General features: G+C 44.2%; 1 protein-coding gene across 1 annotated transcript in view; it reads left to right on the top strand.

Annotated features, from left to right (window-relative positions):
* LOC309376852 (sodium channel protein type 2 subunit alpha-like) overlaps window positions 1–10,399 on the top strand; it is a 49,694-nt gene extending 39,295 nt beyond the window's left edge. The window contains exons 21-24 of the mRNA XM_081923754.1: window positions 3,005–3,146; window positions 6,130–6,230; window positions 6,398–6,668; window positions 7,700–10,399. Coding sequence (XP_081779880.1) covers window positions 3,005–3,146; window positions 6,130–6,230; window positions 6,398–6,668; window positions 7,700–8,859 — 1,674 coding nt within the window. The 3' untranslated portion in view covers window positions 8,860–10,399. The remainder of the gene's footprint in view (window positions 1–3,004; window positions 3,147–6,129; window positions 6,231–6,397; window positions 6,669–7,699) is intronic.
* The last annotated feature ends 1,895 nt before the right edge of the window (window positions 10,400–12,294 follow it).

Raw genomic sequence — 12,294 nt, 5'->3', positions numbered from 1 at the left:
TAAGGACCAAAGAGCATGAAGTTAACCTTTTACTCTTAAGTAAAAGGTTTTTTGCCTTGGTTAGCCCCAAATCTGGGAACAATTCAGGGTACCCTACTAAAGGGGTCCAAGGTTTGGGTTCTGTCCGAAAGCTCAGATGTCATAGGACATCCCTAAATGGCATCCTGGTGGGATTTCTCCATTAGATCTGCATAAATCCTTTCACCAGGATTAAGCCTGATGGTGATATCAGCCAGCAATCGGGTTTGCTGTTACGGGACACAGACTCAATGCCAATGCCAAATCCAGTTTACATCTCCTGTCAATAAAATTGTGGCCATTTTCATCCCAAGCTAGTCTTATGTCTTTCTTACTACGTTTACAGTGTTAGTTCCCACCCCGCTCTCATTAATTGCCAGTCCACACACAAATTAACCCTTTACCTTAAGTCTGTTGGTTAGGAAAGTGATTTAGCAGCTCTGCCTCCTGTTTGACCTTACTTTCCCTTTTATTTTCTCCCTCACTTAAGTCCTTGTTTCTATTCTCTTTCCCCCTGCCTCTCTTTAGTGACAGCTAAGGGAGAGTGGGAGCAAGCACCCATGCACTAGAGGCCCAGACCTGTGAACATAAGAGGCTGCAAAGACCATTAGTTCATCTGGATCAGTATTGGAAGCAGCCCTCCAATATTTCTTTCTTCACCGCCTCTATTGCATCTGCAGAAAATAGTAGCAGGAGACTCTTTCAGGTGGTCCGCAATTTAACGGAACCACCTTTACCACCGGGGCCTTGTAAAGACCCCAAGATCTCCTGCAACGATTTTGCAAAGTTTTTTGCAGATAAAATCACTCATATTCGGAAGGAGCTAGACACCACCGTGGGAGCAGGGCTGGGGCGGGAGAGTGCTAGAGCCCTGTCTGGTCAAGTTGCATGGAATCAGTTTCAATCCGTTACCCCCGAGGATGTGGACAGGCTGCTTGGACGCGTGAAACCAACCACCTGTCTCCTGGATCCTTGCCCATCCTGGCTAATAAAAGCAAGCCGGGAAGGGCTGGGCGATGGGCTCTGCGGGGTGGTGAATGCTTCCCTCTGTGAGGGAACATTCCCAGATCCGCTGAAAGAGGCGGTCGTTAAACCGCTTCTTAAAAAACCATCTTTAGACCCGGCCAGTATGGCCAACTATCGCCCAGTCTCAAATCTTCCATTCTTGGGCAAGGTGATTGAGCGTGTGGTTGCTGAACAACTCCAGGCACGCCTGGAGGATGCGGACCATTTGGATCCCTTCCAATCGGGGTTCAGGCCTCATCATGGGACCGAAACTGCCTTGGTCGCACTGGTTGATGATCTCCGGCGAGCTAGGGACAAAGGTGAGAGTTGTTTCCTAGTTCTGCTGGATCTCTCAGCGGCCTTTGATACAATCGACCATAACATCCTTCTGGACCGTCTAGAGGGGCTGGGAGCTGGGGGCACTGTTATACAGTGGTTTCGCTCCTTCCTCCTGGGCCGTGTTCAGAAACTGGTGGTGGGGGATGAGTGTTCAGACCCTTGGGCCCTCACTTGTGGGGTACCTCAGGGTTCCGTCCTCTCCCCCATGCTTTTTAACATCTATATGAAGCCACTGGGAGAGATCATCAGGGGGTTTGGACTGGGTGTCCATCAATATGCAGATGATACCCAGCTCTACCTCTCTTTCAAATCAGAACCAGTGAAGGCGGTGAAGGTCCTGTGTGAGTGCCTGGAGGTGGTTGGAGGATGGATGGCGGCTAATGGATTGAGGCTGAATCCTGACAAGACAGAAGTACTGTTTTTGGGGGACAGGGGGCGGGCTGGTGTGGAGGACTCCCTGGTCCTGAATAGGGTAACTGTGCCCCTGAAGGACCAGGTGCGTAGCCTGGGAGTCATTTTGGACTCACAGCTGTCCATGGAGGCACAGGTCAATTCTGTATCCAGGGCAGCTGTCTACCAACTCCACCTGGTACGCAGGCTGAGACCCTACCTGCCCGCAGACTGTCTCGCCAGAGTAGTGCAGGCTCTAGTTATCTCCCGCTTGGACTACTGCAATGCGCTCTACGTGGGGCTACCTTTGAAGGTGACTCGGAAACTACAGCTAATCCAGAATGCGGCAGCTAGACTGGTGACTGGGGGCGGCCGCCGAGACCACATAACACCGGTCTTGAAAGACCTACATTGGCTCCCAGTACGTTTCCGAGCACAATTCAAAGTGTTGGTGTTGACCTTTAAAGCCCTAAACGGCCTCGGCCCAGTATACCTGAAGGAGCGTCTCCACCCCCATCGTTCTGCCCGGACGCTGAGGTCCAGTGCCGAGGGCCTTCTGGCGGTTCCCTCATTGCGAGAAGCAAAGCTACAGGGAACCAGGCAGAGGGCCTTTTCGGTAGTGGCGCCCGCCCTGTGGAACGCCCTCCCAGCAGATGTCAAAACGATAAACAACTACTTGACATTCAGAAAACATCTTAAGGCAGCCCTGTTCAGGGAAGTTTTTAATGTATGATATTTTAGTGTTTCCTGGTTTCTATGGAAGCCGCCCAGAGTGGCTGGGGGGGCCCAGCCAGATGGGCGGGGTATAAATAATAAATTATTATTATTATTATTATTATTATTATTATTATTATTATTATTATTATTTCAGACTGGGGTCTTCCAGCCCTACCTGGAGATGTCAGGAATTCAAGTCCTACTGTACCATTAACTCTTAGAAACAAATGTATCCCTAGTTTAAATTGCCAGTGAAACATGGCAATAAACTAATCCCAACTGTGGTTCTCTGGAAGCAATTGCAAGACCAAGGCCATTCTGTAGAACATTTTTCAGTATCTATAAGGGAACATTGGGTTTTTAAAAATATGCTCTAGTTTTGTGAACTGGCCTTATGTATTTTCTACAGACATCTATAGGCTTGTTCTTATTTCCTTGGTATTGGTGTTTAAGCAAGCACACGTACATGTTTTTAGAAGATAATCTATGCAGCCCATTGGGTACTGATCTATTTTTATGTTTCCTTGCATTATAGTTGGATAAACAGCCCAGATATGAGGCCAACCTGTACATGTATCTTTACTTCGTCATCTTCATCATTTTTGGTTCATTCTTCACCTTGAATCTTTTCATTGGTGTCATCATTGATAATTTCAACCAGCAAAAAAAGAAGATAAGTGTCCAGATTATTCATTTCTACTTCACACAGTGAGCTGTGTTTCACAGAAAATACAGTGGTACCTCGGGTTACATACGCTTCAGGTTACAGACTCCGCTAACTCAGAAATAATGCTTCAGGTTAAGAACTTTGCTTCAGGATGAGAACAGAAATCGTGCTCCAGCGGCACGGCAGCAGCGGAGACCCCATTAGCTAAAGTGGTGCTTCAGGTTAAGAACAGTTTCAGGTTAAGAAGGGACCTCTGGAATGAATTAAGTACTTAACCCGAGGTACCACTGCATTCAGAATGTCATAGTTGCGTACCATTCCAGAATCAGCACTATGTTTTCTTACTGCCATAGCATTTGGAGGTGCTTATACAGTACGACTGGTGTGTTACTTAATTTACACCAATATTCAGTTTTCTGAATGGTCAGCTGAACTTTTTGTTACAGCATAAAACCTGATTGGCAAGTTTGCAATGAGACATTTGCCCTTTTCCAGCATCTCTTACAAATGGGTAAACGAGCGTAAGCCATAAGGCAAATGGAGTGCCTGAGTGCACCTCACGTTGTCCATTAGCAACAACAAACACTGCTTTAGAACTTGACCAGGTTATTGAATTTGGAAGGAAAAAGAGAGATAGAGTTGGGTGTCATCAGCATATTGGTGATCTCAAAACCCAGACTTCCTCCCCCTGTGGTTTTGTGTAGATACAGCTTGGGGAAGAAGATGGAACCCTGAGAGACACCATAGACCAAAGGCCAAGGTATCAAACAGGAGTCCCCTAGCACCTCCCTCTGAAACTGCCCCTCCAAGAAGGTCCAGAATCACTGTAAAACTGTGTCTCCCATTCCCACCATAAAGTCTAGAAGGATAGCTTGACTGCTGGTATCAAAAGTCCTAGAGAGGACCAGCAGAACCAACAGGAACACACTCCCCATTGTCCTACATAGATAATCCATCCAGGTGACCAAGGCAGACTCCATTTCATAACTATACCTGAAGCTTGACTGACTTGGCTGTAGATAATTTTCCTCATCCAGGAATACCTGGAGCTGAGGTACCACAACTTACTCAAGCCCTTTGCCCCCAAATGGACAAAGAGCTTCACATTCTGGTATGTATGGGGAGAAGGGATAGGAACTCCAAGTGTACATCAGAGCATCATGGCTCTGAAGTTGATTAGTTAGTTACAGATATGTATGATTTTTAATGGATCTCGTTCTCCATTCAGTCCTTCCCAACCACAAACCACCACTATATTTTCTTTGGGAGCATCAGGGATTCTATTTCTTGAATAGAAGGAATTTCATTGGAACGAGTTTTTCTCTGACAGAAACTCTTTCCTTCTAAGGAAACTGCTTCCATCTCAGGAAGAGGGAATCTTTTGATCCAATCCAAACTGTTGATAGAATTACTATTCCTTCAGCTGGAGGTCAACTGATACAACAGCAGTGCAATTAAATCAACATTCTGCACTGTATGCAAGCTGTCAGTATCCTCTAATACAATTTGCAGTGACCTATGGATGATGAAAATAAATTAAATTGAAACGTAAAGCGTATGTACCAAAAACCACCACTAAGCAAGTACCAGAAGTAATTCAATTCAAGAAGGAGTTAACCGAAGCCAGTAAACGGCTTCTTTCGAGGATATTCCATCACTTAGGGAACAAAGGGTATTCATCAAATAATGATCCGCATCAAATATTTTCATTTTCCTCTTTAAAACAAACCCTACATGAATGCAAAATAATGCCTACACTGGTAGACTGGGCAGGTGAATGTTCCATCTTTATGGATGGAATTACTGTATTTTTCGCTCTATATGACGCACCAGACCACAAGACGCACCTAGTTTTTGGAGGAGGAAAACAAGAAAAAAAAATTCTGAATCTCAGAAGCCAGAACAGCAAGAGGGATTGCTGCACAGTGAAAGCAGCAATCCCTCTTGTTGTTCTGGCTTCTGGGATAGCTGCGCAGCCTGCATTCACTCCATAAGACGCACACACATTTCCCCTTCCTTTTTAGGAGGGAAAAAGTGAGTCTTATAGAGCAAAAAATATGGTAAATGCCCATGTTCCATCTACATGAGCATATCAGCTTTTGAGACAGAATGATGCATCCCCCTTTCCTCCCATAGTCCATTCTGGGAGTTCTTAGGCACTTCAGAGCCAATTTGAGGGGCACAGGGAGAAGGGCGGAAACCCCATAGTGCAAGCAGAAGTCCTTACACAGAGTTTCCACACAGGGCTTGTTAGGTGAATCCCAAAGTTTTGTGGTTAAAATATATCCATGAAGAAGTAATGTGCTTGCCCATCTACTTGAAATAAATGGGGTTTACCCATTTATATATGTATTAAAAATGTTTTTGTGTCGCTGCGTCATAAAATATCAGTGTGGTGTACAACAATTAAACATAAAGCACTATTTTAAAAAGTCAAATAATCATTAAAGTGACCAGCTAATCAAGTTAAACAGGTGCAAAGGCCTACCAACATAAAAAAGTCTTCAAGAAATGCACAAAAGTCAGAAGTGAAGGGGCTGCCATATCTCTGATGAAAGAGTGTTCCATAGCTACACTAAATTCCTGGTTTCTGTTTGAAGCCAGTTGGGCCTCTGCAAGATGAGGTACAACAGGCAGCACTCCTGCAGATGATCACTGTGATCAAGCTGGGATATTAGGGCTCAAGGTCCTTAAGGTATCCTGGATCCAAGTTGTTCAGGGTTTTGTGTATTAATGCAAGAACCTTGAAACTTGAAGCTGGCCCATGAGCACATGGGCAGTCAGTGCAGATGTTTTAGCAGATGTGTCACAGGCTGTCTGGCATCTGCTCCCATCAGCAGTTTTCACCTGCTGGAGCTTCCAGGGCAGCCCCACATAGAGCACATTGCAGTAATCCAGCCTCAAGGTTATCAACGCATGGAGTGGCCAAGTGTGTACTTATGAGTCTAAAGTTAGGGTTATAACCAGTGGTTTTCTTAAATTCCTTTACTTAGGAGGACAAGACATTTTTCTGACAGAAGAACAGAAGAAATATTACAATGCAATGAAAAAGCTGGGGTCCAAGAAACCGCAGAAACCCATACCCAGGCCAGCAGTAAGAATGTCTTGTATCTTTTTAAAAAAACAAAAGTTGCATTAATCAGACAAAAGCTTTCATTGAAGTTTAAAAAGCAAGTTCACCGAGAAAAACAGCTTTCCCTTGCCCATGAAATGACATCACACCCTTTTTCTGTCTTATTTCTCTCTGTTTTGTTTCTGCAGAATAAATTCCAAGGCTTTGTTTTTGATTTCGTAACCAAGCAAGCCTTTGACATCGGGATCATGGTTCTCATCTGCCTCAATATGATCACCATGATGGTAGAAACAGATAACCAGGACCCCTCTGTGGAAGACACTTTGTACTGGATCAATGTGATTTTCATCATCCTTTTCACTGGGGAGTTTCTCCTGAAATTGATTGCACTCCGCTATTATTATTTCACTATTGGTTGGAATATATTTGATTTTGTGGTCGTCATTATCTCTATTATAGGTAAGAAATATTTGGGGCTCATAAGTGAAGAAAAGGGTCAGCTAAAGAAAGTATTTTGGAGATTTGGCATAAACTGTTGTAAACGTTGCTGGTACCCACTTAATTCCCTTTTTCTCCACTTGAGACTACAAAGTCTACATTGCAGCATGCATGGCAAATTGTTTTAACATTGTATTGCATCAGAAATGACACAAAGGTCTTTTATAAGTACTTGAGACTTTGTAGATGCAGAGGATTCAATTTAGTGGGGTCAGAAATGGTATGAAGAGTGGATGGAGAAAAACCTATGTCAACTCCTCTCATGACACATCAGAGGCACCCAATGAAATTGATTGGCAGCAGGGTCAGAATGGGCAAAATAAAAACACTTCTTCATACAGTTAACAATTAACTTCATTCCTGGAAGGTGCAGTGATAACCACCAGGTCAGGCAGCTTTCAAAAAGGAGTATTATTTCATAAATCACTATTATTTAAATACCACCTTTCAGGATATAAAACCTTCTAAGGTGGCTTACAAGGCCTTCCTCTGCTTGTGGAGGCGATTTTGAGCTCCTACTGGCAGAAATAGGGGACCATGTTTGTCTGTTCCCCTGCAGTTACCATGCCTTACAGGTCTGAAGGTTCCCTCACCCTTCCAGAGCAGATGTTCAGTGGCCACAGGGGAGAATTTCAGCAAAATTACCCATACCCCCTTCATCTAGCATGGACATCCTGTGAGCAGGATAGAATTTTTGAATCCATCCCATAGTATACACAGAGAAAATTAATTATCCCAGTGACAGCAGGAGCTGTAGATATCCCAATGTCAGCCTAGCCTAGCATTCTCCCCTTGATCTTTCACAGGACAGTTGTGTCAGAAAATAACCACAATATGTGAACTAGAGCCAATTCCAGGTAAAAAAGCAAAACATGGGGATACTGATTTGCCATTTCCACCTCACACTGCAGCCCCTGATTGAAAATGATATGATTGTGTATTACATTAATATGTAATATTATAAAATGGTTTGCCCTATTTTTTTAAAACAGGTCTTTTCCTGTCCAAACTCATTGAAAAATACTTTGTGTCGCCCACTTTGTTCCGAGTGATCCGACTTGCCAGGATAGGTCGCATCCTGCGTCTCATCAAGGGTGCTAAAGGGATCCGCACTCTGCTTTTTGCCTTGATGATGTCTCTCCCTGCCTTGTTCAACATCGGCCTCCTCCTTTTCCTGGTCATGTTCATCTACGCTATATTTGGAATGTCCCAGTTTGCCTATGTGAAAAAGGAAGTTGGGGTTGATGACATGTTCAACTTTGAAACATTTGCCAACAGCATGATCTGCCTCTTCCAAATCACCACCTCTGGGGGCTGGGATCGCTTGCTGGCTCCCATTCTCAACAGCAATGCACCAGACTGTGACCCTGAAAAAGTCCACCCAGGAAGCACAACCAAAGGAGACTGTGGCAATCCTTCCGTTGGGATTTTCTTCTTTGTCAGCTACATTATCATCTCATTTCTGGTTGTGGTCAACATGTACATTGCTGTCATTCTGGAGAACTTCAGCGTTGCCACAGAAGAAAGCGCTGAGCCTTTAGGCGAAGACGATTTTGAGATGTTCTATGAGGTTTGGGAAAAGTTTGATCCGGATGCAACCCAGTTTATAGAGTACTGCAAACTCTTTGATTTTGCAGCTTCTCTGGAGCCGCCTCTTTTAATACCAAAGCCAAACCACCTCCAGCTTATTGCAATGGATCTTCCCATCGTCAGCGGCGACAGAATTCACTGCCTTGACATCTTGTTTGCTTTCACGAAACGTGTCTTGGGCGAAAGTGATGAAATGGATGCTCTCCGTGTTCAAATGGAAGATCGGTTTATGGCTGCCAACCCTTCCAAAGTCTCCTACGAACCCATTACAACTACTCTGAGGCGGAAACTGGAGCTGGAGTCTGCTAAAGTCATCCAGCGAGCCTACAGGCGGTACCGTGCCTCAAACCCGGTGCGTAAACCTTCATTCATATATGACAAAGGCAAAAACAAAATGGACCCTGATAAGTTGAGTCTGAACTTGCCCCTGGAAACGAGGAAGAGGAGCTGCTCCACCACGTCACCACCTTCATATGACAGTGTGACAAAGCCAGACAAATACGAACAAGAAAAGTCAGAAAAAGAAGAGAAAGACAAAGATGACAAGGAGAGCAAAAAGTAAAAACGAAAGTGAACGTGTGATCCTGTCTATAGCAAATTTGTTTACAGCATAAGGAAGTTACCCCTGATAACTGATAGGGATTGTGCTGGAAGTTTATGCCAAACTGCCTGTTTCTACAGTTATCCAACATAGTACACTTGCGCACCCAAGGCCAGCGTTGAACATAAATAAGGCAATCGTCATCTTATTGTTGGCTGAATAGTAGGGTAGCAGACTTGTGAGGACAATGCTGTGCTTCAAACCAAGAGGCGCAGATGGAGATGGATGTGCAAAATAGCTACAAACTGTCAGGACACGTCCATAATTGTGTCTATCATAACAAAAAAAAATACCCACCACTGCTGAAGTAATTGTATCCACTGTGTGCATCCCAGTCGCCACATGTGTCCTGTTTGACAAATTTCTTTTGGTGCCGCCATTTTTCTGTTTACAAATCGCTGTTTAGTTATATGTTGAGCAAAGGAGCGAGGTGCTCTCTCTCATATATTTGTTTACATGCATTCCCTTCCCCCCCACCAACACACCACCCTTTATAACTTAGGATATGGATGTGATATTTTGGACTTCTACTCATTGTGGGTGTGGTCCAATACAAGCATTTAGCAGAAAACCCTGGGTCCGCTGCAAAGAGATGGCGTTCTAAAGAGGCATGTCAGGTAGGCGGAACAGTCAGAAGAAAGGAAGAAGTGTCAACGTGGTTAAAGGATGTTGTTGTGTATGTGCCAGGTTCCATTTAGATATTAAGTTAAGCATCAGCTGTGCTTGCATAGACATGGCATAGGGCTTAAAAATCAAACTGCCTTTGTAGATATGCAGAAAAGGACAAGTTTAGTTAAAAGTTACACCCCCCACACACACACACAATCCATGCAGTCCCCAAATTCTGGCTCAAGAACAAATAATTGCCACTGCTAAAAAAAATTTAATTTTTGCCCCATGTTGGGCAAAAGATTCCTGCAGTGCAGGAGCTTGAACTAGGTGACCCTAATGGGTCCAGTCCAGCTCTACAATTTTGTGATTCTATGAAATAAATTCAAATCCTGATCTGGCCTACCTTAGTCTACTCCAGAGAGCTCCATTGTGAGAAAAGAAACAGGAGGGTAAACAATTCAAAATTCCAGCATGAAAAGAAAAGCTCAGAGGGACTCCTCTGAACAACCGACAGGTACTCAGCTCCTCAACACAAGGAATCAGAAAGGGCAGCGAGAAAGAGATGCAAGGCAGGAGAAAAGCCCAAGTGGAAAGCAGTAGCTGAGAATGGCATCAGCCAACACTTGGCAGGCTGGAGAGGAAGCACAAGCATCTTTGCAAAGGAAGGTCTAATCCAGGCAGAAGTGGCCTACGAAGTGGTTCTCCAGGGAGAGCCAGCAGCTGCTACAGGGGTGCAACCCTCACCCTTAATCCCTAGGGGAAAACTTGAGGCATTGCAGCCAACACCATAAAGGCATGTGCTCTCTGATTTTGGTGGGGCTGCTAGACTGCAACTGTCCACTTCCATGGTGTTGGCTGTGATGCTTGCTGTTTCCTGGCACTTACAGCTGAGGATTAACCAGTAATTCTGCCTACTGAACTGGCTGCTGCTGACTCCAGGCTCCTCCGCTTTGAAAGGAACCAGTGCATCTCACAGATAAGGCCATTGGCTTATTTAAATTGCCTGAAACTTGCTCAGTGCCCTTAAAGAGGTGAGATAGTAATATCGAAAGCCACCAGGCACTGTTTTCACCTGGTAGTTCTAAGGATCCCTCTGTCGCTTCCCCTTTCCAAAATCGTTTAGTTTGGTCAATTCCGAAAACTTCAATGGCTGCTCCTGAGAGATTCTCATGGTTTGGGCCTAGCATTCGCCAACTTGGTGCACTCCAGATGCTGTTGAACTGTGGCTCTCAGCATCGCTGACCATTGGCTGAGGTAGGCTAGTTGGGCCAATTTCCCTTACTCCAGCTCTACTACAGTGGTACCTCGGGTTACATACGCTTCAGGTTAAATACATTTCAGGTTACAGACTCTGCTAACCCAGAAATAGTGCTTCAGGTTAAGAACTTTGCTTCAGGGTAAGAACAGAAATCGTGCTCTGGCGGCGTGGCAGCTGCGGTAGACCCCATTAGCTAAAGTGGTGCTTCAGGTTAAGAACAGACCTCCGGAATGAATTAAGTACTTAACCCGAGGTACCACTGTATTCGGATATAATTTTGGTTTGTGTGTGCGCACATGCATGCACATTTATACCAGAGAGGGAATGCTGAGGTGATATTTTCCTTCTTCAGATGAAGAATGGTTCCAGGAATTGCTGTGAATATGGTAAAGCCACATGGTAGATCAGAATATGAAATTTCCACACTTCTCCTCCCTAAGGATAGAAGGATGCCATTGGCAGAATCAACCCAGAATACATCCTATTCAGGCCTTTATCACAAGGCTTTAACATGTGAGGAGGGGGGTGTTTAATGAGTGTGCTAGCTTTGTCCCCATTGGCCTCCACATGTTTAAAGGCAACTGTCTGCGGTGGGGGAGCCTCCTATGCTGGTGGAGATTCTTGTACATTTTTGGACCCTGGTTTTTCAAGGTTCTAAAATGTGTGTGGGCCTGCAGAAGGACAGGAGGCTTACTTGGTGCAAACCATTATCCCTGAACGCCTGGAGAGTGATGGGTGTGAAGCTACCACACTCCCCTTTTCCACATGTTTAAGCCTCAGTTTGAATGCCTGAATAGGGCTATGCATATTCTAAAATATGGCACGGAATATGCTCTTCCTAGGTATGCATGTGCCTAGGTTCTATCTCAGAAACTAGGCACATGCACACATAACATGATTGACCATGACAAAATATAGGTGGAAGCTTGCTTTCAAAACTGCACTTAATATCAACACAGTCCATGTAGCTTTTATTTGTCCAGTAGTCGTTTTGGTTAGATTTTAAAAAAAATATATATTCTTTAACTTACATATTCTTCTTAAAAACTGATTTGGCAAAAACAAAAATGAAGTTTAATAATGGCACCATTAAAATACTAACTGATTTACAAAGTGTTTCATTTCATTTTCATTTTATTTCTTTGGGCATCACAAGAATCTTATGTGTATTTCCTGCAATAGACTAGCATGGCTACCCCTCTGGTGCTTATTTGGCAAGTTAGTTTACCGTGATTCTCTCTCACGTACAGATAAGAGACTTGCATGTAGCCATGCCCTACTCTATAGCTCATGCATAGAGGAAAAAAATTGCAAATAACCAAAAAGAGAAGCCTAACATCATGTTTCAGGGTTGCATCACTTCAGCTATTTGCAGATTGAAATGCCAGGATGAAGTTGTATTTGTGCAGCTAAAAATTTTGCTACACACTTTAAGGTAGTTGGGTGGATTTCCCCTCCCCTTCCTCTCCCTCTTTTATCATGAAATATTTCATTTTAACCAGTACATTCCACAATTCATCCATTGA

The sequence above is a fragment of the Podarcis melisellensis genome (assembly GCF_964234715.1).
Source record: "Podarcis melisellensis genome assembly, chromosome: 1".
In the NCBI taxonomy this organism is placed as follows: domain Eukaryota; kingdom Metazoa; phylum Chordata; class Lepidosauria; order Squamata; family Lacertidae; genus Podarcis; species Podarcis melisellensis.
Note: the sequence above shows the minus strand (reverse complement) of the source record. Positions and strands in the feature narration are given on the sequence as shown.